The sequence below is a fragment of the Anser brachyrhynchus genome (assembly GCF_964034855.1).
Source record: "Anser brachyrhynchus genome assembly, chromosome: W".
Lineage (NCBI taxonomy): Eukaryota > Metazoa > Chordata > Aves > Anseriformes > Anatidae > Anser > Anser brachyrhynchus.
This window is the reverse complement of record NC_137704.1, coordinates 19,138,570-19,165,948: the sequence shown is the minus strand read 5'-3', so window position 1 is coordinate 19,165,948 and position 27,379 is coordinate 19,138,570. Positions and strand designations below refer to the sequence as shown.

The window sequence follows — 27,379 nt, the reverse complement described above, 5'->3', positions numbered from 1 at the left end:
TCTGCCATATCCTCCTTCACCTCTGAACTTGCTGTTTCTGTGGAGGCCCTGGTGGTTGTTCCCAGTGATGTTCTGCCCATGGTCACCAGCACTGCTCTGCCTTCCCTTCACCCTCTGCTCCCCCTTGTTCTATGAGAAAGTGGGGAGCCCCAGGAGGCTGGTGCTGGCCAAGTCTCAACTGGGAGCCATGTTCCTGCCATGCCTCCCCATGCAACCCTCCTGCTGTGTGTGCTCAGCCTTTGGATGTGTTGACCTGGGCCTGATAGCCCAATGATCAGAGAATCACAGAATGGTTTGGGTTGGGAGGGACCTTAAAGACCACCTAATTCCAGCCCCCCTGCCATGGGCAGGGACACCTCCCACCAGACCAGGTTGCCCAAAGCCCCATCCAGCCTGGCCCTGGGCACTGCGAGGGATGGGGCATCCACAGCTTCTCTGGGTAGCCTGTGCCAGTGCCTCACCATCCTCTGAACGAACAATTTCTTCCTGATGTCTAACCTAAATCTCCCCTCTTTTAGTTTAAAGCCATTCCCCCTCATCCTATCACTACAATCCCTGATAAGGAGTCCCTCCCCAGCTTTCCTGTAGGCCCTCTTTAGGCACTGGAAGGTCTCCCTGGAGCCTTCTCTTCTCCAGGCTGAACAACCCCAACTCCCCCAGCCTCTCTTTGTAAGAGAGGTACTCCAGCCCCCTGAGCATCTCTGTGGCCTCCTCTGAACTTGTTCTAGTACTTCCATGTCCTTCTTGTGCTGGGGGCCCCAGAGCTGGGTGCAGTGCTCCAGGTGGGGTCTCATGAGAGCAGAGCAATCACCTCCCTTGACCTTCTGTCCATACTTCTTTTGATGCAGCCTTGGATACAGTTGGCTTTCTGGGCTGCAAGTGCACATTGCAGGCTCGTGTCGAGCTTCTCATCAACCAACACCCCCAGGTCCTTCTCCTCAGGACTGCTCTCAGTGCATTCTCCTCCCAGCCTGTATTTGTGCTTGGGATTGCCCCCGCCCAGATGCAGGACCTTGCACTTGGCCTTGCTGAACCCCATGAAGCTCGCCCAGCCCCACCTCTCAGCCTGCCCAGCTCCCTCTGTCCACCATGCCCCCCCCCCTCAGTGAGCCGACCGCACCACTCAGCATGGTGTCATACAATCACAGAATCATTAAGGTTGGAAAAGACCTCCAAGATCACCTGGTCCAACCATCCCCCTACTACCAACGTCACCCACTAAACCATGTCCCTAAGCACCACGTCCAACCTTTCCTTGAACACCCCCAGGGACGGTGACTCCACCACCTCCCTGGGCAACCCATTCCAATGCCTGACCACTCTTTCTGAGAAGAAATGTCTCCCAATTTCCAACCTAAACCTCCCCTGGTACAACTTGAGGCCATTCCTTCTAGTCCTGTCACTGGTTGTCTGAGAGAAGAGTCCGACCCCCAGCTCCCCACAACCTCCTTTCAGGTAGTTGTAGAGAGCAATAAGGTCTCCCCTGAGCCTCTTCTTCTCCAGACTAGACAACCCACGTTCCCTCAGCCGCTCCTCATAGGACTTGTGGTCCAGGCCCTTCACCAGCTTCATGGCCCTTCTCTGGACATGTTCCAGGGCCTCGATGTCCTTCTTGTAGTGAGGGGCCCAAAGCTGAACACAGGACTCGAGGTATGGCCTGACCAGAGCAGAGTACGGGGGGGACATTCACCTCCCTGGTCCTGCTGGCTACGCTATTCCTGATACAAGCCAGGATGCCGTTGGCCTTCTTGGCCACCTGGGCACACTGCTGGCTCCTGTTCAGGCGAGCATCAATCAGCACCCCCAGATCCCTTTCCTCTGCACAGCTTTCCAGCCACTCTGCCCCAAGCTTGTAGCGCTGCATGGGGTTGTTGTGGCCAAAGTGCAGGACCCGGCACTTAGCCATGTTGAACCTCATCCCATTGGCCTCTGCCCATTGACCCAACCTGTCCAGGTCCCTCTGCAGGGCCTTCCTACCCTTTGGCAGATCGACATTTCCCCCCAACTTGGTGTCATCTGCAGACTTACTGAGGATGCACTTGATTCCCTTATCCAAGTCATCAATAAAGATATTAAAGAGGATGGGCCCCAACACCAATCCCTGGGGAACACCACTGGTGACCGGTCACCAGCTGGATTTCACTCCGTTCACCACCACTCCCTGGGCCTGGCCGACCAGACAATTTTCAACCTAACAAAGAGTGTACCTGTCCAAGCCACGGGCGGCCAGCTTCTCCAGCAGAATACTGTGGGAGACCGTGCCAAAGGCCTTGCTGAAGTCTAGGTAGCCTTTCCCTCATCTACCTGGCGGGTCACCCCGTAATAGAATGAGATGAGGTTGGTCAGGCAGGACTTGCCTTTCCTGAAACCATGCTGACTGGACCTGTTTCCATGGTTGTCCTGCATATGCTGCATGACTGCATTCAAGATGACCTGTTCCATCACCTTTCCTGGCACCGAGGTCAGGCTGACAGGCCTGTAGTTCCCCGGGTCCTCCTTACGACCCTTCTTACAGATGGGCGTCACATTACAGAATGACAGAATCATCTAGATTGGAAGAGACCTCCATGATCACCTAGTCCAACCTCTGACCTAACACTAACAAGTCCTCCACTAAACCGTATCAATAAGCTCTACATCTAAACATCTTTTAAAGACCTCCGGGGACGGTGACTCAACCACTTCCCTGGGCAGCCCATTCCAATGCCTAACAACCCCTTCCGTAAAGAAGTTCTTCCTAATATCCAACCTAAACCTCCCCTGGCGCAACTTTAGCCCATTCCCCCTCGTCCTGTCACCAGGCACATGGGAGAATAGACCAACCCCCACCTCGCTACAGCCTCCTTTCAGGTACCTGTAGAGTGCGATAAGGTCGCCCCTGAGCCTCCTCTTCTCCAGGCTGAACAATCCCAGCTCCCTCAGCCGCTCCTCAGAAGACTTGTTCTCCAGACCCCTCACCAGCTTCGTTGCCCTTCTCTGGACTCTCTCGAGCACCTCCATGTCCTTCTTGTAGCGAGGGGCCCAAAAGTGAACACAGTACTCGAGGTGTGGCCTCACCAGAGCTGAGTACAGGGGCACAATCACTTCCCTAGACCTGCTGGCCACACTGCTTCTTATACAAGCCAGGATGCTGTTGGCCTTCTTGGCCACCTGAGCACACTGCTGGCTCATATTCAGCCGACTATCAACCAGTACTCCCAGGTCCTTCTCTGCCAGGCAGCTTTCCAGCCACTCATCTCCCAGCCTGTAGCGCTGCCTGGGGTTGTTGCGCCCCAAGTGCCGGACCCGGCACTTGGCCTTGTTGAACTTCATACAGTTGGCCTCAGCCCATCGGTCCAGCCTATCCAGATCGTCCTGCAGAGCCTTCCTGCCCTCGAGCAGATCGACACAGGCACCTAACTTAGTGTCCAGGCTACACCCTGATGTACAGGTAATGAACCTTGCAAAGAAGAAAAATGAAGGTCCTAAACTGAGCTACGCATGGATGGAGGAGTTAGCCTTCTCCACAGAAGAGTCCATTAAGTATGATGCTCAGCCTCTCCTGTTGTGGGTGCCTCAGTTTGGAGTAGCAGACAGAACCCTTGCAGTCTGTCTCTTGCCATAGTCTTTGTACAGCATCAGGCAAGGGGCAGGGCAGAGTTGTAATGCAGACAACAGGTGTGGAAGCAGTATAGCCTGCTGGGGTTTGGATTCAGCTGCCTGTGTTCTCCTGTCACTGACTTTGGGGAAATTGCTGCTCCTCCAGTAACTGTTAGAACATTGTGTGGCACTCCGGCATGGAGGATCTCCTGCATCTTTGCAATATTTGCTACTGTGGCTCCTGATCGCACCTGGGCTCTTAAGACAAGTGTAGAAAGCAATGACTGGATCCTAGAGAGATGTTGTGGCCCCATGCCATGTCTGTTTCTGTCTGTCCATATCCCCAGGGGTGAAGGCCACTGCAGACACTACATGATCGAGATGCAGCCCAATGCGCACTATGTGATCCTGGGAGAAGACCGGGCTCACACATCACTCACTGAACTGGTTTGGTATCACCAGACTGTGGGCATCCAGCCCTTCATGGAGATACTGACTGTTCCCTGTGGGCAGGTGAGTGTTGAGGATTTGCAGCAGGAAAAGGAGATAGGGCATGGACTGTGCCCTGCACTGAGAGAGTCACTGCGGTACTCTCTCTTCTTTGGGTTGCGCGTGCATTAAAAGGAGCGTGGCCAGCAGGTCAAGGGAGGTGATCCTCCCCCTCTACTCTGCCCTGGTCAGGCCTCACCTGGAGTACTGTGTCCAGTTCTGGGCTCCCCGGTACAAAAAAGACAGGGATCTCCTGGAAAGAGCCCAGCAGAGGGCCACAAAGATGATACGGGGCCTGGAGCATCTTCCCTATGAAGAACGGCTGAGGGACCTGGGTCTGTTCAGCCTGGAGAAAAGAAGACTGAGAGGGGCTCTCATCAATGTGTATAAACACCTGAGGTACGGGAGACAGAGGGATTTGGCCAACCTCTTTTCAGTGGTTTGTGGGGACAGGACAGGGGGTAATGGCCACAAGATGGAGCACAGGAAGTTCCACACCAACATGAGAAAGAACTTCTTCACGGTGAGGGTGACGGAGCACTGGAACAGGCTGCCCAGGGAGGTTGTGGAGTCTCCTTCTCTGGAGATATTCAAGGCCCATCTGGACGCCTACCTGGGAAGCCTGCTCTACGGAACCTGCTTTGGCAGGGGGGTTGGACCCGAGGATCTTTCGAGGTCCCTTCCAACCCTTACAATTCTGTGATTCTGTGGGTTCCTGCTGGGGGTGTCCTGTTCTAGCCAAGCAGCTTGGCCTCTTCTGCACGCACCAGGGAATGTGAATAGCTGGGAACTGGGGAGTCCTGGGGTGGGGAGAGGCCCTGGCTGATTGGTGATGCCCCCCTGCCCCATGCTTGCCAGCAGTGATCACAGCTGGGTTTTCCTCCCGGCTGTACCGTTTGGGGTGTGTGGAGCATCTGCAAGCCACTGCTGAATCCACTCTTCTCTCCCTCAGAAAAGCAGTGACAGTTTGGATTACGAAGACATGGAGTGCCTCACACTGACCTCCACTGTGGCGGCAGAGGAGAGTGCCTGCAAGGAGCAGCCCTGTCCCAGTAGGCCTCCAGCTGCCAGGACCACCCTACAGGCGGGAGCAGCTGCGGTTCTCAAGTCCATGTGGTTCAGGAGGACCAAGAATTGCTAAGAGCAACAAAGCCTGGACAAGAGCAGGATAAAGTCAAGCCTGGGCAAGGAGGGAGGCAGCCAGCTAGCCTTCCCTCGCCTTCACTCTTCCATATGCCTAGCAATGCAGGAAATCTAGCAGGTGAGCAGGGGCAGCTATAGTCTTCCAGTGCCACAGCCACCACATGCCCTACCACACGCAGTCACTGTGGGGCATGTGGAGCTGCCCTGCCCAGCAGCAGGAGAGACAACACTTACACAAGTAATGCTCCTGGGTCACAAGTTTTATTCATTGGTCTCAGGATCAAGACTGTGTTCACTGAAAGTGCTGGGCTGGGGGAGGCCCTGGGAGAGGCTCACTGAGATGCCTAAAGAGAAATCCACAACACAGGCTGAGAAGTGGCCAGCGACCCAATTGGTGCTCCCCTAATGCTGTCTCTCTGCTTCTCACTGCAGTTCTCTTCCGTTCCCCCGAATGGCTCCTGTATGGAGCTCCAGTCCAGCCCTCAGCATTGAGGATGTACAGCCAAGTGATATGGTAAGAGGAGACTGCACACAGGAGGGCAGACAGCCATTGCAGCTTCCCCAGGAAATGGAGGCACAAGGGGGCCCTTTCCTGTCCTATATGCGCCACCTAGAGCAAATCTTGGCCATCAACTGCTTAGAAATAGAGCAGGAAAAATGAAGAGCAGCTGCCAGCTTCCGTTCCAAGGCTGCAAAGAGACCAGTGGCAGAGGTGAAGTAAGAAATGGATGCTAAAGGGTTTTCTATAGGTATTGTGAACTAATCAGGACAGGACTGAGACAATGGAAATGATTTTCCGGAACTCATTGTAATAAAGACCACCCTTTCGGGGAGAGGTTATGAATATGTATAGGCGATCTCTTACCTGTGTAACCCCTTCTGTATAAATACAAGATGAACTACTGTGATGGGTGTGCATGATTGTGGTGGGACTACCCCCCATGCTGCCCAGCGCTGAATAAACATACCTACTTTACAGCCTTACAGGTTGTGGAGTCTGTTTTCCACAAGTCAGAGGGAGGTTGGGAAAAATGGGAACAATCAGCATCAGGTTGGGTTCCCAGCACCTGTGATACATGGTGTGCTTGCAGTACAATAACAAGGCTGCTGGAGGGAGCTCACAGTTTGTTAGAGACTACAGTTCAGGGGCCTGGGGCTGAAAGGAGTACTATCGGAAAGCATATCTGTACATTACAGTAGTCAGCTGCAATGGCTTAATGTTGTGGAGAGAGGCACGCATCAGAAGCAGGTGCTGGGCAGAGAGCCCTGGGGGGTAGCAGAGGCAATGAGCCAAGGGCAAGGCTGAGAACATAAGGAAAGGCAGCAACCTATGAGGACGTCTGTGAGGACTTGAAGTAAGGGCTTTAAACAAGGTCTCAGCAGCTAGAGAAACAGCTGGTTACTGAGGGTGTAATGTACTGGGTGGATTATAGGAGTATATGGAGGGGGCCAGGAAGGGCCTTCTGACACAGCTGGCTATGTTCAATGTGTTAGTTGTCTGGAGAATCTAGTGGATGTACAGCTCCCTTGTGCAGCCAGTGAGCTCAGTCCCTGCCCTGTTCAGTTGCTGAAGCCAGGATGAAGCAGTTGTGGGGCTATTGTACACCTCTGAAGAAATCTGGATTTGTAACAGCTGGGAGGGAGAGGGATTGGACAAGTATGCTGTTGGCTACAGACTCACTGCAGGGCTTGCAGCCCTGCATAGGAACAGCAGGGTTTCCTGCATGGCTCAGCTCCATGAATTCATGTTGGAGTAAAGCTTTTTAACTGGGGCCTATCTTGTCTTCCTCTTGATGTCTGAGAAAGGCCTCTCCCTGAAGTGCTTGACTCAATTGCTTCATTCCTGTAGGTGGGTATTAATGTACCCAGAGGATGCTTCTTGTGCTTGAGGTTAAGCAGAAGACAAGTGAAACCTGTGAGATCTGCACAGATGATCGGGACTACTGAATGGAGTCCTCCTCTCATGTCCTCTGCTGAGCTGTGTTTCATGACTTTTTGCAGGTCAGAGTGGCTCAGCCCTATCCTCTTCCAGTGCTGCTGGACCTTGCATAACTGGGTGAACATATTCAGACATACAGTAGTCTTTTTTTTTTTTCCCGTTTTTCACAGAATCACAGAATCATCTAGGTTGGAAGAGACCTCAATCACTTCCCTAGACCTGCTGGCCACACTGCTTCTTATACAAGCCAGGATGCTGTTGGCCTTCTTGGCCACCTGAGCACACTGCTGGCTCATATTCAGCTGACTATCAACCAGTACTCCCAGGTCCTTCTCTGCCAGGCAGCTTTCTAACCACTCATCTCCCAGCCTGTAGCGCTGCCTGGGGTTGTTGCGCCCCAAGTGCCGGACCCGGCACTTGGCCTTGTTGGACTTCATACAGTTGGCCTCAGCCCATTGGTCCAGCCTATCCAGATCGTCCTGCAGAGCCTTCCTGCCCTCGAGCAGATCGACACACGCACCTAACTTGGTGTCATCTGCAAACTTACTGAGGGTGCACTGGATCCCCTCATCCAGATCACTGATAAAGATGTTAAAGAGAACTGGCCCTAGTACTGAGCCCTGGGGGACTCCACTAGTGACCGGCCTCCAACTGGATTTGACTCCATTCACCACAACTCTTTGGGCCCAGCTATCCAGCCAGTTTTTAACCCAACAAAGCGTACGCCAGTCCAAGCCACAAGCAGCCAGTTTTTTGAGGAGAATGTTGTGGGAAACGGTGTCAAAAGCCTTACTGAGGTCAAGGTAGACCACATCCACAGCCTTTCCCTCATCCACTAAGCGTGTCACTTGGTCATAGAAGGAGATGAGGTTCGTCAAGCAGGACCTGCCTTTCATAAACCCATGCTGACTGGGCCTGATCACCTGCTTGCCTTGCAAGTGCCACGTGATGACACTCAAGATAATCTGCTCCATGAGCTATCCCTGGCACTGAGGTCAAACTAACAGGCCTATAGTTTCCTGGGTGTACCCTCCGGCCCTTCTTGTAGATGGGCGTCCCATTTGCTAGCCGCCAGTCGACTGGGACCTCCCCTGATAGCCAGGACTGCTGATAAATGATGGAAAGCGGCTTGGTCAGCTCTTCCGCCAGTTCTCTCAGTACCCTCGGGTGGATCCCATCCAGCCCCATCGACTTGCGTACATCTAAGTGCTATAGCAGGTCGCCAACCATTTCCTCATGGATTATGAGGGCCACATTCTGCTCCCCCTCCCCTTCCACCAGCTCAGGGTACTGGGTATCCAGAGAACAGCCGGTATTGCCACTAAAGACTGAGGCAAAGGTGGCATTAAGCACCTCAGCCTTTTCCTCATCTCTTGTCACTAAGTTTCCCCCCGCATCCAGTAAGATTCTCCTTAGTCCTCCTTTTCGTGTTTATGTATTTATAAAACCATTTTCTTTTATCTTTAACAGCAGTAGCCAGATTGAGCTCCAGATGAGCTTTGGCCCTTCTAATTTTGTCCCTGCACAGCCTTACAACATCCTTATAGTCCTCCTGAGTGGCCCGCCCTCTTTTCCAAAGGTCAGAAACCCTCTTTTTTCTCCTAAGCTCAAGCCACAACTCTCTGTTCAGCCAGGCCGGTCTTCTTCTGCTCCAGCTTGTCTTTGGGCACGTGGGGACAGACTGCTCCTGAGCCTTTAAGATTTCCTTCTTGAAGAGTGCCCAATCTTCCTGGACTCCTCTGCCCTTCAGAACTGCCTCCCCAGGGACTCTGCCAACCAGTGTCCTGAACAGCTCAAAGTCTGCCCTCCAGAAGTCCAAGACAGCAGTTTTACTGGATGAATTTCAAAGTGGCAAACACCTTGCTCAGTGTCAAGACATACGTCCTGAGCGTCAGTCGTGTTGTTTTCACAGATAAACCCTTGTTGTTCCCGGGTAACACATGATTCCAGATTTACAGTCTGCCATTTCCCACTACCCATCTGTGACCATGTTCTATGCTCCAAAGGATAGAGCGCTATCTCCTCATGGCTTAATCCTAGTGCAATGATGGGGTGGATAACAAACTGTGGCATTACGTATAGTAAGCACAAAGGCAGTAGCCATGTTAACAATGGGATCATAGACAAAATTTACCAGAGTCCACCAAGACTGGAACTTCCCCTCAAAATCATTGGCATTCTCCCAAACAGCCTTTCAGACTTCAACAGGGAAAACGCCTTCACTTCCTTCCCTAACGATAATTGCGGTGCAGGTAGTAAGGAGCACCTGGTATGGTCCTTCCCACTGTGGTTTCAAAGTTTTCTCTGCAAGTGACTTGACATATACATATGTATGTCATGCACCAGTCCATCCAGCTCTCTACTGTGAGTTCCAGCCACATGTTTTTCTTTTTCTCTAAGTTGCTTACTTAAAGCCACCATATATGTAGTCAGCGTCTCTTCCCCAGCCTGGGTAGACATTCCCTTCTGGACCCCGTATGGTTTCCCATAAAGCATTTCAAAAGGACTTAATTTTTCTTTAGTTTGGGGCTTAGTCCGAATCCGCAGCAATGCTAGCGGAAGAGCTTGGGGCCAGGGCAAGTTAGCTTCTTGCCCCAGCCGTACAATTTGTTGTTTGATCAAATGGTTCATTTTCTCCACTTGACCACTTGATTGAGGGTGGTATGGAGTGTGGAGTTCCCAATCTATGCCCAAATGCCGACTAATTTGTTGCACTGTTTTTGAAATGAAGTGTGGTCCACAGTCAGAGGACATGGTGGCTGGAACTCTGAAGCATGGTATTATTTCTTGTAGCAATACCTTGGTTACTTCTCGGGCTTTGGCAGTCGTAGTGGGTACCGCCTCTGGCCAACCTGAAAAGGTACCCATTAATACCAACAAATATCGATATCCCCCCTTTTCTTGGAAGTTCAGAAAAGTCAATCTGCCATTGTTGTCCAGGCCCATGGCCTTTCCCAATTTGGCCCAATTTCGGTTTGGGGGTATTTTTGGGGTTGGTCTGGAGGCAGAGGTCACATTGTCGGGTTACTTGTGTGACAGTAGCATACAAATTCCTAGCCATAATTTTCCCAATCAGATAGTTATATAGGGAATTTATTCCCCAATGAGTTTTCCGGTGTTCTTCCCTTACTAGTGACCATAGCAAATTAGAGGGGATGACTAATTTCCCTTTCCCTTCTTTGGTAATAGCCCATCCCTCTTGGTTATACTCTCCCTTTTGACTTTCGATTAATTTTCTGTCCTTTTTGTTATATACTAGCTTACCTTCAAGGGGAATCTGCCCGTCTGGGATTAGGGCTACCTCAGTTGCTACCTCACCTTTTGCTTCTTCTTTTGCCTCTCTGTCCGCCAGACCGTTTCCTTCCTCCAATTCTGAGCTCACCTTCTGGTGTGCCTTAATGTGCATGACTGCTACCTTTTCAGGCAGCTGAACTGCTTCCAGTAATCGCATTATTTCTTTTGCATGTTTGATGTTTTTCCCTTGCGAGTTCACCAGTCCTCTTTCTTTCCAGATGGCTCCATGTGCATGTACAACCCCAAATGCATATCTTGAGTCTGTAGAGATGTTTATTTTCTTTCCTTTTGATATTTCTAAGGCACGGGTCAGAGCAATTATCTCGGCCTTTTGTGCAGAGGTATCTGTTGGCAAAGGTCCAGATCCTATTACCTCTTTGCAAGTGGTAACTGCATACCCACCATGTTGTTTTCCGCTGATGACGTAGCTGCTCCCATCAGTGAACCAGATTTCCACATACGGCTGGAGTAGGTGGTCTCCAGGCAGTCGTGGTGTACTGGCTCCCCTTTGGTTTCCACTGAGGAAAGAAGCTGGGTTGACAATGTTAGTTACCACTACTTCTACGTCATCTACCGTGATAGCTTGGTATTTCAGGAACCTTTGTGGGGAAAGCCAGTGACCACCTTTCACTTCCAGCACTGCGGACACTGTGTGAGACAGTAGCACAGTTATTTTCTGGCCCAAGGTGAACTTGCATGCTTCCTGGATATTTAGCACCACTGCTGCAACGGCTCTGAGGCATCCCAGCCATCCCTTGGCAGCGGCATCCAGCTGCTTAGAAAAATAAGCAACTGCCCTTCGATATGGGCCCAGGTCCTGTGCTAGTATTCCCAGGGCAATCCCCTGTTTCTCATGGGAGAAGAGGAAGAATGGTTTATTCACATCTGGAAGTCCCAGAGCTGGAGCTGACATGAGAGCCTTCTTTAGTTGGTCCAAGGCTCGCATGGCCTCCTTTGTCCATTGGAGCTCCCTGTTCCCATTTGCAATGAGCACATACAGCGGTTTTACAAGCAATCTGTAATTATAGATCCACAATCTGCACCATCCCGTCATTCCCAAAAAGGTTCGCAGTTCTTTTATTGTCTCAGGTTTCGGGGTTTGACATATTGCTTCTTTACGATCTTGCCCCAAGGTCCGTTGTCCGGCACTAACCTCATAACCCAGGTAGATCACCTTCTGCTTTACTACCTGAGCCTTCTTCTTCGATACCCTGTACCCCTGGAGTCCCAGAAAGTTTAGGAGGCTCACCGTCCAGGCCACACATGCTTCTTCTGTCTGGGTGGCTATTAGGAGGTCATCTACCTACTGCAACAGCCTTCCTTCTCCTGGTGGGGCTTCCCAGGTCTCCAAGTCCTTTGCAAGTTGTTCTCCGAACAAGGTGGGCGAGTTCTTAAAGCCCTGAGGCAACCTTGTCCATGTGAGCTGTGTTTTGCGCCCACTCTTAGGGCTTTCCCACTCAAATGCAAAGATTTTCTGTCTGGCTTCATGGAGAGGGAGGCAAAAGAAGGCATCCTTCAGATCTAAAACGATAAACCAAGTTAGCTCTGGTGTTAAGCATGTTAGTAAAGTATATGGGTTCACCACCACAGGGTAAAGGTAGTGGCTGTCTCCCCTCCTTAAGTTTGATTTGTATTGGAGGAGCATTTTTGCCTTCCCTGGTACTTCAGTGGCCCATATTCCCAGGAATACCTGACTCGAGATATCTTCATTAACCTCTTCCTTCGTTTTAGGGTTTGTTGATATCATTAGGCTTAGTACCTCCACATACCTCTGGTCATCTACCTCCAGAACAATCTCCCCATTTTAAAATGATGTGGTCGCTTGTAATTTTTCCAATAGGTCCCTTCCCAGGAGTGATTCCGGAGATTTGGGCATATATAAAAATTTATGAATGCCCCACTGTTTCCCAAGTTTGCACTTTAAAGGTTTACAAAAGTACGCCATTTCTGATTGGCCAGTTGCTCCTTTTACTATGACATAATCATTTCCTACAGGTGCTAGTGCTTTATTTAAAACCGAATAAGTTGCCCCTGTATCTACCATAAGTTCCACCTCCTTTCCCTCCTTTCCCTCCTTCATTTTTATAACCAGTGGATCTGCTGGGGTAGATTTCCCCGGTCTTCCCCAGTCATCTTTTGCACGCGCAAACACCACCTCCCTTCCCCGGTTCCCTTTTCAATTTCTTTTCTGTTCCGGGCATTCATTTTTCCAATGCCCAAATTTCTTACATAGGGCACATTGATCCTTGCCTAGCCGGGGCTGTTCCTGTCTAGGCCTCCTTTTTCCTTCTTCCCTAATAACTGCTATCAGCCTCTTCTGCATGTTTAATTTGAGGAAGATAAAAGTCCTCTCTCCTTCCAAATTGCCCCGTGTGCATACACCACACCAAAGGCATATTTCAAATCTGTCCAAATGTTTGCCAGCTCAAAAGCTCTTATCAAGGCGATGATTTCCACCTTTTGGGATGATGTTTGTTACCGCATATCCTGTGAGGCGAAGTCCCTGGCGGACGAAGCTGCTGCCATCTATATACCAATCCTCCGCATCTTCTAGGGGTGTATCCTTTAAGTCTGGTCAGCTGGAGTACACTGTGTCCATGGTTTGATGCAAACATGACTAAGGAAAGAGGCTGGATTCACAGAATTAGTGCCGAAAAACTTTAGGAAGTCCATTATACCCACTCCTTTTCTTCTTCAGTAGCTATCATTTGCGTATTGCAACAGTGTCCCCTTTTCCCGAAGGGGTCTTTCACGCTTCAGGATCACAGGCTAGTTGTTTCCCGAATATGGTGGGGCTATTCTTGAACCCCTGTGGTAACACAGTCCAAGTAAGCTGAGTTTTTTGTCCTCTATTAGGATTTTCCCATTCAAAGGCAAAGAGTTTCTGGCTTTCAGTTGCCACGGGCAGGCAGAAAAAGGCATCCTTTCAATCTAGTACCGTGAACCAAACTTGTCGAATTTTGTCAAAAGGTTATTTCAATTTTTCCTTGTTCAAAAGATATTTTTTTTTGCATCCAATTTTTCCAGCAAGTCCCTTCCTAAGAAGAACCTTGGCAAACTGGGTAAGTATAAAAATTGATGAATTCCAATCATTTTTCCCTATTTAAATTTAAAGCATTGCAAATAAAAACGCCTTTTCCTGTTTCCATGACAACTCTGGACCCATCATGATCCCTCTGCCCCAGAGGGCTCACACCCGTGATTTTGAGATCTCAGCCTCGGGTTGAGGCAGAACTACTAACATTCCTACATCCTCTTTCCCTGCTCATTCAACTTCAAACAGCTCTGTCAAATACTACATGCCACACAACCTTTAACACCTTCAACAACCCTTTTAACACTTCCTTTATCTTTCTCCAGCCCGTACTTTTCTAATGTCAACACCAAAGGCTCAGTCAGGGGCCGACTTAATTCCATACCTTTTCCCTCCACGATGCTGAAACAACATATCAGTATACAACATTTCATCCCATTTCCCTTCTCTCCTCAGAAACATTAATTGCAAGATAGTGTTACAGTCGATTGATCCATGAAGTGGCCATTTAGCTTATATAGTGGCCACCATCGATTGCAATACTTAGTGGAGGTCCTCTTGCTTTCTGTGCCCCCATTTCTAACAATATCCTTCCAATGTGCCAATATGCACCCAACGAGGCTTTCTTTAGGACATTTTTGTTTTGGATATTACCCATTTCCTTGATTTCCCATTCCCTTTTATTTACTTATTTATTACTATTCCTTATTAGTTACTGTCCCTTGTTTCAATTTCCACACAAACCTTTTTATTGCAGGTTTTTACTATCTTTTCCTAATCTTCTTCCCAAATGTCCCAGTTCCCTGGGATTAAACTCTTCCTTCCACATACAAACTTTACTATTTCAGATTATTAATGAGCCCCGTTCCAATCATAAATCCACAGGACTTCGGGAAAACACCAGAAGCACTCAGCCCTCCGTCTTCCAGACAAACAATACCACCTTTTTCACAAAATTTACATTTCAACAAGACTGAATTTCAAGCCGAATGCCAATTTTTCTCATGCACTTTGTTAGTAAGCCTACAGAAAACAAGGAATCACTCCTGTGTATCCGTCAAGATGGGGGTTTAAAAGGTATTGAGGCCTAAATAAATTCACTCTCCCCCTTCTTACCAAATTCCCAGGGCTCAGGCCCGAACCACCAAAGAAGTGGCTCTCCATTCTACTGCTTTGATAACCAGTCAGGACCCCCCGCCCCAATACTTAGGAAACTGACCAAACACCACCGCGAATATACCAAAACTTCTAGACTGTTACTTAGATAATGTTCCCACCTTCCTCCTTGTCACACTCAAAACATTTAAGAACAAAATAGGATTACAAGATGCACCGCCAGGCCCGTATATTGGGCACCACCAGTCAACACTTGGATAAAACAGCACTTCCTTTCAATCTGTCATGAGCTTTGTTCGTCTCTGGCTGTTCCCCTCGTGGAGAATATGGAACCGTGGATCGAACAACTCCGCACTCGCTTCGCAGCAATGCTGTGTCTCACTCACACAGCACAATCACACAATCACGCAGAGGCCCCTAGCACCACAAGAATAACAATAACCAACTGCACAAAATATTCATTCAACCTGTCACGCGCTTTGTTCGTCTCCGGCCACTCCCCTCGCGAAGAATACGGAACCGCGGATCGGAACTCCGCATTCGCTTCGCCGCGATACTGTGTCTCACTCACAGAGCACAATCACGCAATCACTCAAAGAGGCCCCTTGCACTTCTCGTTCATACCAAAAGAATATATCACTTAAAACAATAACCAAACTTGTTTGTATCGTCTCTGGCCATGTTCCTCGTGGTGTAACTCACAACAATACTTTGTCTCAAACACATACACTTACACAAATGCTTTCAACATGAGATACTCAGACATCCACAAATAAGACATACAATTATTAACACTCCAATTAATATCCCTCCAGCAGCTGCAAATATTACCCAGGTAACCTTGTCACAATTTTGAGAGGCGCACTTACCCTTCTCCTGCTTCTTATACAGTCATTAGCAGGTCCATCCTGGCTCCCAAAACTGGGATGCAGTGGTAACCTCGGATTTGCTCGATCTGCTCCCAAGATCGCTAGCGGCTGTTCCATCGGTCAGCAAATCCCCCTTGACCGCTCTATCGGTCAGCCTGTAGGGTAGCCTCCTCCCTTACAGGGACTATGCTGCACGCCAGACGTCTCTGCGTGATTTACCAGCTGCCCCAGCCACGCGTACGACTTACAGGCCCTTCCTGTACTGTTACATATTCCGCTTGTCCACGGTCCAGCAGGTCGTTGTCTGCCCCCGCAGTGAGCGGCCGAGGAGCGGAGTTCCTCCAGGGAACTGTGCCCGGTGTGCGCTAGGACGTCCGTGGCGCGGCCATGCCTGTGGGCAGGCAGAGAGCCTCCTGGCTGGCTCGCCAAAATGATTCGTGGAAGAACTCTACCACTGAAAGCAAATAAGTTATAAAGTAGGTATGTGGTTTATTTCGGCGCTGGGCGCATGCGGGATAGCTCCCAAAGGCATGTGCACCTTAACACGGCACCTTGCTTTGGTTATATGCAGTAAAAAGTTACATATGCATGAAGTTTCCCAATACGCCTATACATATTCATAACCTATCCCTGCTTTGTATTAAAATTAGCTCCAAGAAGTCATTTCCATAAACTCCTCCCATCTGCGCCTGCGCAGTGCCTTCTGGTGGTAGTCGTCGGGGGTCGTGGGGATGAAGGCCAATAACTCTTCTTCATCACCACTAGTTGACCCCCTGCCTTTGTACAGACTCAGCTGCCCCTTGGCTCTTGTCCAAACCACAAGGTCGGTCTCAGCTGGTTTTTGAGACAGGTTCCCCATTTTTGTCAGGAACCATCCTTTGTGAGGGGCCCCAAGACTCCTTGTTTCGGTTAATTTGCACAGTAGTAAGCAAAGACACTCAGCAATATCTATTTTAAAGCAATTAAGCAAGCCCCCATTCTTCTATCCCTGGCTTCAACACCATGCTGGCCCGCTTCCCGTGCCGCCGGCTGCCCTCGCCGCCGCCGCTCCGCCCCGGGACCACCCTGCGAGGTGGAGCTGGGGTTTGAACGCGGGCCGGCTGGCACGGGGCCAAGGCAGGTAACGGGCAGCCGCATCGCGTGAGGCGGGGGGGGGGGCGAGAGCGGTGAGGGGCCGGGGTCCAGCCTGAGGCGGCCGCTGGGTCTCGCTGGGGGCGCTGTGAGGCCGGCAGGAAGGGAGGGAAGTGGGGAGGTGGTGGGCTGGGGGACAAAAGCAGCCCCAAATCAGTCCAAGGGGTTGGGGAGGGCTCTGTCAGCCAGCGACTGAAAAGTCGCCCTGTCCTGGTGGCAAAATGGGGGCTTCGATTCTAAACAGCGAGGAGAGTGCAGATAAGAGTAATCCATGCTGCCGCAATGGGGACATGGTCAGGGCCTTTAGTCTGCAGAAAGTGATGAAGGTGTTGGTTGGTGGGGCTGGAGAAGCACAAGGCTGTGAGGGTGCCTTCCTGCAGCCTCTTCCAGTATTCCTGAGTTGTCTTCTTGGGGGAGCAAAAGGAAGGAGGTGACTGTGAGCAGGTCAAGACCTGTGAAAATAGAGCTGGAAGAGGGCCTGGAGCAATGTGCCCTTGGGTGCCCCAAAGGTGTCTGAGATGAACGCTGCCCAGTGGTGGTGAAGTGAAGGCTTGAGCCTCTCACTCTGGTGCTGGCTTGGCTGGGCCAGGAAGAGTTTGGCAGCACAGTCCTGCAGATTCCCAGGCCCTCAAGGGGGAGAGAGTCCAGATACAAAGGAGCTCTGTAAGAGGTTCTGGAGGGGCCTGAAGAGGGACTGCAAGCAGGCACGTGCAGTGCACAAGCACACTGTGATCTGCTCGCTTGCAGAAGGAGCCCAAATCAAGGGATCCTGTGACCTTTGTGAGAACTGTGCCCTCTGCTCTGCAGAGGCCCACCAACTCGTGGGCCTCACAATTAGTCCTAATTGCAAGCTGGTCTGCCAGGACTCCTCAACCTCTTTTGGAGGTTTTTAAAAAAAAACAACAACAAATAATCCCCACGGGTGTCTAGCTGGTGGAGATGCAGCAGTAAGGAAATGGTACATGTGGAGTAGAAGCACCTGGGAACATCATTGTCCTTGGAGACAGAATGCAAGGACCTTGTGGCCCTTGGATCTGACCCACTAGGCTGCTAACACTTCAGAGAAATATAGAGTGGCTAGGGTGAGATAACAAAGGGAGATTTTTTTTTTCTTTTTTTAGAGGACGTTAGAAATAGTGAAGTTAGAAATGTCACTGGGAAGATTGTTAGCAGAGCATCGTGAAGTAGTTAATTCTACAAAAACTATTCAATAGTTTCTATTCTGAGTTTGAGAAGAAAGAAACAAGCTAATTTACTTAGATCACTTGTAGGTGAAGTATTTTCGAGTCTACCCCAAGGTTCCAGACAACTCACACCCAATAGACTTGAAAGAGTTAGAATTTTATATATTAAAATCGAGAGATGGTCAATCGTGGTGTGCATTTGTTGTCCTGGTGGGTTTTTTTTATATTTTTTTTTATTTTTTATTTTTTTAAGAAAATGGGCTGCAAAAGGTAAGTAGTTCACAGTCATGACTGTAATTTACACTGGCTAAAGATACTCTTTGAATGGTAGCATCTTAGCCTGTTTTTTGTGAGTACTTCACAACAGCATGCTAATGCTAAGCTGTTGCTTAGTGTTACCTGTAATGCTACCTCTCCAGCTACCAGCAGTGTCTGGTCTTGACAAAGACCTGGCCACAGCTAGACTTGTGGTTGTTTTCTGAACAAATGTGAGAATAAACCTCTGGAGAAATTCCTGCTACTATAAAATATTGCATGTCCCTCAGCTATCTGGACTTTTGCGAACACATTAAATGAGACTCTGTACCGTTTTTGTGCTAAACTTTTGTTTTATTGATTCAGGTATCTGAAATGTCACTGGAATTCTATTTGACAGATTCACTTCTCATAGACAACTTATCTTTCTGTGCTAGTGTAGCTTGAATGTGTGTGAGCCAGAACTTCTGTGAAGGTAGCTCAATACAGGGAGGCAAACTTCCCCAGAAATCACAGACTTCATGCTGTGGCAAGTGTGTGACAATCTGCTCTGCCTTTTCATCAAAAGAAAGTGCAAGATTTAACCAATGCTCTGATAGTGCATGCTTCTTTCTCTGAGAGAGGGTGTGTACTGGGTTTATGTGGCAAGGTTTCGGTAGCGGGGGGGCCATAGGGGTGGCTTCTGTGAGAAGAATCCATAAGCTGTCCCATGTTAGATAAGGGCCCTGCTGCTGGCCAGAGCTGAGCCAATAAGCGATGTTTGCGCCTCTGTGAGAGCATATTTAAGACAGGGAAAAAAGAAAAAAAAACTGTTGGGGAACAGCAGCTGGGAGAGAGAGTAGAGTGAGAAAGAGCCTTGCAGATGCCAAGGTCAGTGAAGAAGGGGGGGAGGAGGTGCTCCAGGCACTGGATCAGAAGTTCCCCTGTGGAGAGGACCATGGTGAAGCAGGTTGTCCCCCTGCAGCCCATGGTGTACCACGGCGGAGCAGATCTCCATGCTGCAGCCCGTGGAGGAGACCACGGTGGAGTAGGTGGACCTGCACTGAAGGAGGCTGCGGCCTGTGGAGGACCCCCACCAGAGCAGACTCTGGGCTGGACCTGTAGCCTGTGGAGAGGAGACCACGCAGGAGCAGGTAATCTGGCAGGAGCTGCTACCCGTGGGGGACCCAGGTTGGAGCAGTGTACTCCTGATGGATGGACTCCGTGGTACAGACCCATATCTGTAGCAGTTCTCGAAGAGCTGTTGCCTGTGGCAAGCCCACACAGGATTAGTTTGGGAAGGACTGCATCCCGTGGGAGGGACCCCACGTTGGAGCAGGGGATGAGAGTGACCGAGAAGGAGCAGCAGAGACGAAGCGCTATAGACTGACTGCAACCCCCGTTCCCCTGAGCCGCTCGGGGGGAGGAGGTGGAAGAGGGTGGATGGGGGGGAAGGCATCTTTGGTTTCTTTGTTTCTCCCTTCTCTAGCTTGTTAGTAATAGGCAATAAATCTTACTATCTCCCTACGCTGAGTCTGTTTTGCCTGTGACAATAATTGTTGAGTGATCTCCCCATCCTTATCTCAACCCTTGAGCCCTTTTCACTGTATTTTCTCCCCCTTTCCCTTTGAGGAGGGGGAGTGAGAGAGTGGCTGATGTGGAGCTCGGCTGCCCACCCGAGTAAAACCACCACAGAGTGATAAAAGTAGTGTTTTTCTGTTTAATGTAACAGTGATGCTCTTGCAGAAGAAAAGAGCAGCAGTGAAGCCAGTTGTGGATTGTGTGATTCACAGCAGATGCTCATCTCTGAAACCACAAACTGCTGTTGGAAAATAACAGTGCAAGCCATTCACTTTTTAGGGGATCCTCCAGGGGAAAACAAGCAAGAGTGTGCTTTCTCTCTGTCCCCTCCCTTTCTTTGCTCCTCTCCCCCAAGACAAATCTTAGGGCTGTTTTCTGCTCCTATGCACAGTACCTCTTCCACCCACCGACTTCCATAGGTTTATTGAGAATTTTGCATGAAGAGTTGGGTGAAGCACAGGAAGCAGTGGCTTGTGGGTTAGGAAAGCAGGTGGGACTGTATGCTTGAGATTTGCTTATAGATACATCATAATGTACTACTTATCTTGCTTTCACAGTCTGGTCTGACTGTCATTGTTCCTCTGGTTAATGTGGGGCTCCTGTACCACAAATAGGAATGAAGAAAGAAACTGTTAGTGGCCATTACTGGTAACTGACTTCCCTCCTTCCACAGTATAGAGTTTGTATCTCAGAATCCTACCCTATGGCCCATGTTGCGTGTTGTGTTTCCATCTCTCTTGGCTCTCAGGAGTGGTTACCTTTCTGTTTATCAGCTCTGAGACTACCATGAGTGGCTCATCTCTGCCACTTATAGCTGGAGGAAACGCTGTGGAAGAGCAGAGGGCTCGCTGGGAGAGAAAACGCAGCCAGACAGCCAATGAGCTGCTGGAAACTGAGCACAAATACCTTGAGTGGCTGGATTTGGTGGTCACAGTGAGTATCTGGACCCTTCTGATATGTGGGTACCTTCAGGCAGCACATACTTATTTCTGGTGTCATGGGGAAGGGTCACAGAGCAGGACTTTGATGTATCTCTACAGCAAGAGACAAGTCCCAACTCTTCACACTGCTGAGGCTGAAAGGTTCCCCCCCCCCCCCCCCCCCGCCGCCGTCTTTTACCTCCTCTGCAACACTGGATAGCTTGTGTTTTCTGGCCCCTTGGCTTTGGTCCATACCCAATGTTGTGGTTTAACTCGGCTGGCAGCTAAACACCACACAGCCGTTCGCTCACCCTCCCCCCTCCCTCTCTGGGATGGGGGAGAGAAACGGGAAAGTGAAGCCTGTGAGTTGAGATAAAGACAGTTTATTAAGACAGGAATATAATAATAACAATAATAATAATAGTGATAATGATAATAGTATTAATAATAATAATGTGTAAGAAACAAGTGATGCACAATGCAATTGCTCACCACCCGCTGACCGATGCCCAGCCTATCCCCGAGCAGCCGGCCCCCCCACCCCGGCTAGCCACCCCTATATATTGTTTAGCATGACGTCAGATGGTATGGAATACCCCTTTGGCCAATTTGGGTCAGCTGTCCTGGGTCTGTCCCCTCCCAGCTCCTGCTGCACCCCTAGCCTGCTCGCTGGCAGGACAGAGCGAGAAGCCGAAAAGTCCTTGGCCTGGTGTAAGCACTGCTCTGCAACAATTAAAACATCAGCATGTTATCAGCGCTCTTCTCATCCTAATCCAAAACATAGCACCCTACCAGCTACCAGGAGGAAAAATTAACTCTGTCCTAACTGGAACCAGGACACCCAATCATAAGTTTTTAAGTTTTGATTGTACAGGGGACTTGGCTTAAGATGCTTATGATGTATGAAACAGGGGCACAGGGGAGACAGATTATTAACGAGGTGGTTAAAAACAGATGCATCTAGGAATACTGAAATAAGCTCAGTCAATGCAGTGCTGCTCCATGTGTTTACAGTTATGGTCAAAGTTACCAAGATGGCTTACATGTGATGGTAGATATTTTAGGTGGGTGCCCATGATACCTGATATCCTTTGGATCTTGAGTGTGTAGGCTGCAACTTTTTGCTTCTGCTGTGTGCTAATGATGACCTTTGAGTGACCTGTCAATTTTAGCTGTTTGAAACTCTCTCTCTTTTCCTTCTTAGTTCTTTGTGACAATTCTAAAGGCCAACGGGATGTTTAACCTTGCTGTAATAGAAACCATATTTGGCCCCCTAGAATCCGTATATTTGGCCAGCCAATAAGTGAATAGACTGATGCAATTACTCCCATAATCATAGAATCATAGAATCATAGAAAATCCAGAGTTGGAAGGGACCCATAAGGATCATCAAATCCAACTCCTGGCACCACACAGGTCTGCCCAGAAGTTTAGACCATGTGACTAAGTGCACAGTCCAATCTCTTCTTAAATTCAGACAGGCTTGGTGCAGTGACTACTTCACTGGGGAGCCTGTTCCAGTGTGCAACCACCCTTTCGGTGAAGAAATTATGAATACATCAGAAAATCACAAACATTTTATACATATTTTAGTATTTCATATATAAATAAAATGACCTGTATAGTTATTGGAATGTGTAACAGGAACAAACATATGAATTGTAATGTGAAATTAACAAATTCTTGCACCCCACCTCATCTTTTGTTGCTTCTCTGGGGCTTAACATATTAACTGAAATACTTCTCAGAAGAACGTTATTCAAGCTGTGATGCCAAAAATAACTCTAGGGATTATTGTAATTCCATTTACAATCACTTTTCCTACCCTTTTCCTGGTTTAGCCTGACCATATAGGAATTTGTATGTGTCAGTAATTCAGCTTTGCAAGAAAGACTAATCCTGTATGTACCTGGCACAGCATTGAAAGAACATTTTCCAAGCTTTATGATTTTGTTAAACCTATTAACAACCAGTATTTTCCCATCACTACACACTCTTGCAAATGTTTCCATTAAATATATTTGCAATATTAATAAAATAACAAACTAACTCTTTATTCTCCTTCTGCTTATAACGATGTCTTAACATCAAAATATATCTTTCTAATAAAATTATACATAGTATTTATACGAAACAAAGTTGTCATGTGCATGAGCCTAGTAATGACTAGACATGAGTGTAGATGTTTCTACATTCTTATTTTGTATTCTTGGGTAGTTATTTTTGGAGCCACAGAGTAATAAATAATTTACAAGGTAATGACTTCCCTCTCTCCCTGGTAACCAGGCTTAAAATTGGAAATGACTCCTCTGGTCTGGCTTTATAAAACTTTGGGTATGCTGAAGAAAACGTAATTTTTCTGAGTGTCTGTATTTATTTCTCTAGAAATTGTACTGAAATGTTTCTGATACAATGTGTTATGAAAGTTATCATACAATTAATGAGAAATAAAATATAAAAGTCTACACAAAGATCTTAGCTGGATGCAGACAGAAGGCTGAACCTTCCCAGACAGCTGTGCTCAGAGGGGCTTTCCCTGCTGGAGGAATTTCTGTGTCTTGTGGGGTGGACTTGTCCTTACTATGTTGTCTTCTCACCACTGCTGGGACTCAGCCAACAGCAGCACTCTGGGGCAAGGAGTCTGTGGAAAGAGGAGTGTGAAGCACAATGAGAAACCGAAGGAGCTCTTTCCTTCACCTTTTTATGGAGGAAGCATGTCTGCTGGAAAAAAGAAAAAAACAAACACAAAACAAACAGCTCTGGGCTGTGAATAAACATGCAGACTACAGAAAGGGAAGTTATTGAGATCATCATTCAGAAAGGCATGTAAACATGCACCCTATTTTATGTTCACAAGTCTGTAGGACAGCTTCTTGCACTCAGAGTGAGACATTTATTTTATCTACTTTTCTGATCCACTCTCAGAAGTTCCCTTCCCTAAATACTTATGCAAAACAGGTCAATTGTTGCCTCCTCCTGAATTTGATGAACAAATTGTAGAAACTTCTCATTTGGTACTTATGGAAAAGCAGAGCTTAGAACTCAAATAAGTGCCTTTTTTAGAACACATTTTTCTTGTGGGCAGGGGGCAATAAAATGTAGTCAGTATGTAGGAAGCGAGTCATTTAACTTATTATTCAGTATCTGATGGTCCAAATAACTGCAGCTACTAATTCTATAGTGGAAATCAATCTGATCCAGCAGGTCATGGATGGTGGTGGTAAACTTAGACAAGAGTTATGTAATTTTCAAGGTTTACGAATACATAATTTGACGAATGTGCTTATTGCATATTCATGAACTATATCATTTATACATAGTTGCCTGTTTGAAATTAAGAAAATAATACATGCATGCCTCAGGTTGCTGCCTTAGAGGTTTCTTTCAGTCTGCTCTGGATAAAACCATCCTTCCTTTGGCCACAAGTTCCTTCCCCAAGTCTCACTATTTCCCCTTTACCTTGTTCACAAGATTACTTGGATCTGTAGCTGTTGGGTGAGCTCCTTCCAGAGGAGAAGCCCAAAGATCATAGGGTGAGAGCACTATCATTTTTTCTAATCTTTACCAGTGACTTAGTCATTGCTTTGTAAATACTGATATACATATAACGTGAAGAGGAATGAAGAACATTAATGTTCTTAAATCTAATGCCCTTGCTTGTGGCATACTGATAGTGAGGAGTTGGGAAACAATTACAGGAATTAACACATCCTCTTAAGATAATATACAAAGGATATGAAAGGTCTAGACAGCCAGCTGTTTATACAACATGACTTGTTCTGGTGTGGTAGGGATTACACCAACTATCTTTTGGCCCAGAGAATATGGAAGGGGATCCAAACCTTTACATATTATCTGAAAAGGGCCTGCTTATATTTTTACTAGTATTTATTCTACTAGAACATGTAAGCCATGGAAAACATGGCAAAATAAGATTTTCTTTGCATTTCTAACATGGACAAGACCCAGTACTAAACATACTGTAGAAGTAGCAGCTACACAGATACAACACTGCAGTTTTGTGCTTAATATATTCCTTTATCTTCTAAGCATGGCAAAGTCCTCAGCAGCTGTGGAAATCCAAGAAAAAAAAAAGTTAACATACATCATCCATGAGGTATGGTCTAACTTTGCGCATCCAATTTTCCAGTGTAAAAAAGGGCACTCCCTTTCATCCCTCTTCAGAAATACAGGATCCCATGTGCAGTACCTAACCTTAGCTATGCTCGTACTACTTGAAATGTTTTGTCATGTGCACTCCTGCACTTATACTCCTCATATACCCAGCCAAATATACTGTAACTCTTGTGTTCCAGTTCTGTGAATGCCTTTTAGAAGGTCGCTAGATCCTCTCAAATCTAGATCAACAAGCAGTATCTTTATATCACTGCTTCATCATGTTTTTTGGCCTTTTTCTGCCACGGTGGGGCATAACAGAAGGAGACATTTCACATAAAGCTGGCCTCTGCTGTGAAAGAGATCCACTTTTCACACTCTCCTAAACCCAGGGACACTAGCTGGAGACTTGAGTTCAGTGATATAATTCATTTACATGTATAAAGTAACTGTGGATCTGGGTTTCAATTTTTGACATCTTTCAGGGATGATGTTCAGCTACTCCTCTACCTCTGCAAAATCTAGGTACTGGGTCATTTGGACACAGAACCAAAAGTAGGTAGATGAGATGCTGTGGTCTGCCCCATTAGCTAACGCGTACCTTAATCATGCTAGCCCAATACACTAAGAAGGTTTTCCTGATAGTCTAGATACAACGCACAGTGCAGTCTTGACGGTATGGAATTACTGCAAGGAGAACACCATGAAGTGTGAAAGTTACAGTACAGGTAGTATGGTTGGGGAAAAGCAAAGAGAAAACTGAGAAATAATATATATATGTATATATTACATTGTCAGTGCATTTTTATAGTGAAGAACTCTAAAGAGGCTCTATTTGTCAGTAGGCATAGCTAAGGATGGGCTGCCTTCTGTATCCTGGAGTCTCTGGGTGCTGCCCGTGGTTTGTAGTCTTCTCCAGATCCAAAATCCACTGTGTCATGATAGTTTGTAAATTCCTGAGGTAATGGAAACTCCTCTGTTGATGAATAAGTCCTGTGTCCAAACACTCTCTCTTGCAGCTCAGCGATGTCATTCCTGATGTCTGCCATCATCAGCAATAAGAAGTCAAATGAACCCAGTGGGCCCTGCAGACACAAGGCACAGTCATTTATCATATTCCACTTTACTCTTACAGTTTTCAAACAGGACAATATAATTGCCCTTGCAGGGGTAATTCAGTAAAATCCTGCTTCATATCTATTGCCAGAAATTAAAGGTCTCTTTTCGAATCAACCTGATCAGGAAACACTTTTCAAAAGGCAAATGTTTTTGCAGACAGAGCCTATATTTACAAGGTTCTCAGCTCTTTGTTATTTAACAATTCCTTAGCTATATTTGCCTGCTAAGAGCATCTCAACACCTCATGGGAACAAAGGAGAGAAATCTTGGTTCCTTGTGTTCCTTCATATTAAACTGATAGAAATTGCATTCTTAAAATAACTACTTAATCAATAATTATTAATACTTATTAAAATTATCTGGGGAATGCTGATGTCTGGAAGTTAATTTTCAATACATTAACCCCACTGCAGTCCATCACTTATTAAAGTCATCGGTAATTACAATGTAGAGAATATCCCCCATGTTTTTATCTAATTTCAGAAAATCATCATTTCTTTTTAGCTGTCTTCACACAGTACACTATTTAATACTGAGAATGTGAATGTATGAGAATTCTCTCACCAATGAGAAAAGACCATGAGAAACAACATTTTAATCAATTTCACCTAAAAACGGATTGTAAATACTCATCCTTCTCTTGCTGATTTGCTCAAAGTCCCAGAGAGAGACGAGGCAGGATTTTAAAAAGTTTCAGAGATCAAACTCCCATTAGGAGTGATGGCTGAACCATGCTAACTAGCACTTGGCATGGGTTCTTGTGCTTCTCCCTGCTGAGTGTGTCCCACCACTGCCATAGGACGGAGGCGCACAGACTGCCTTCAGTGTAGCATCCAGCAAGGGAGGAGGTGCGTAGGCAGCAAGTTTGGATGAAAAACAATGATTACTTTCTTTCCAATAACCTTTTCTGGGCATGTAAAATGTCATTCATTGTGATTTTGACAAAGGAAAGTTTTGTTTGTTTGCTTGTTTGTTTGTTTTCTTTTGGCTGGCCTGTTAGTAGCCAACATCACTTTGCTATGGAAATTCTTGCTGAGTAATACTTACAGGTATCCCTTTCAGTCCTGGTGCACCCCGCTCCCCCTGTAACCAATACCACCTCAGTTAGTTTGCTGTGACTAAAGGAAACTGAAATAGCAGTTTACCTTTGCAGACTCCCTTACTTACTGGCTACAGATCAAGAATCATCAGCTTATGCTAACTTTGCTTGCTCAGAAAAAGAAAAGAAAGTGAAGTGGGAACAAATATTTCAGGAAGAACACAGGAAAGTGCCACTAGCTCTAGTGGGAACAGAGCTGGGTGCTTCTGATATTTCTCTTGGACAGTAACAAACAAACCAGTTAACAGGAGAAATTCACAAAACAGCAGTCTAATGAAATGGGCTAAAACATCAATGTTTCTTCATGGAAAAGCTCAAAGAGCTGCAGAGAAAGGAAAGAAGGCAGCTTGAGAGCCTGGCAGGGCTATTATTTGCAAGACTTAAGGAATGACAAGCACAAAATAGGAGAAGAAAGGCATGAATGGATGGAACAACGGGACATTTTCAGAATAGCAAAGGAAATGAGGTGGTAAAAGGGTGTGACTGCAAGTGCATAGACTACATGTGCATGTGCCTGCATTGTGGAAAACAG

The 27,379-nt window shown here is 47.4% G+C and overlaps 1 protein-coding gene across 2 annotated transcripts in view; it reads right to left on the bottom strand.

Annotated features, from left to right (window-relative positions):
- LOC308184794 (collagen and calcium-binding EGF domain-containing protein 1-like) overlaps positions 1-27,379 on the bottom strand; it is a 198,871-nt gene that overhangs the window by 157,757 nt on the left and 13,735 nt on the right. Inside the window, exon 5 of one of the 2 annotated variants that reach the window (XM_080572365.1) lies at positions 21,110-25,714. In XM_080572365.1, coding sequence (XP_080428491.1) covers positions 25,481-25,714 — 234 coding nt within the window. In that variant the 3' untranslated portion in view covers positions 21,110-25,480. Of the gene's footprint in view, positions 1-21,109; positions 25,715-27,379 lie in introns of those variants that run through there. The other variant, XM_080572366.1, reaches the window with a different exon arrangement.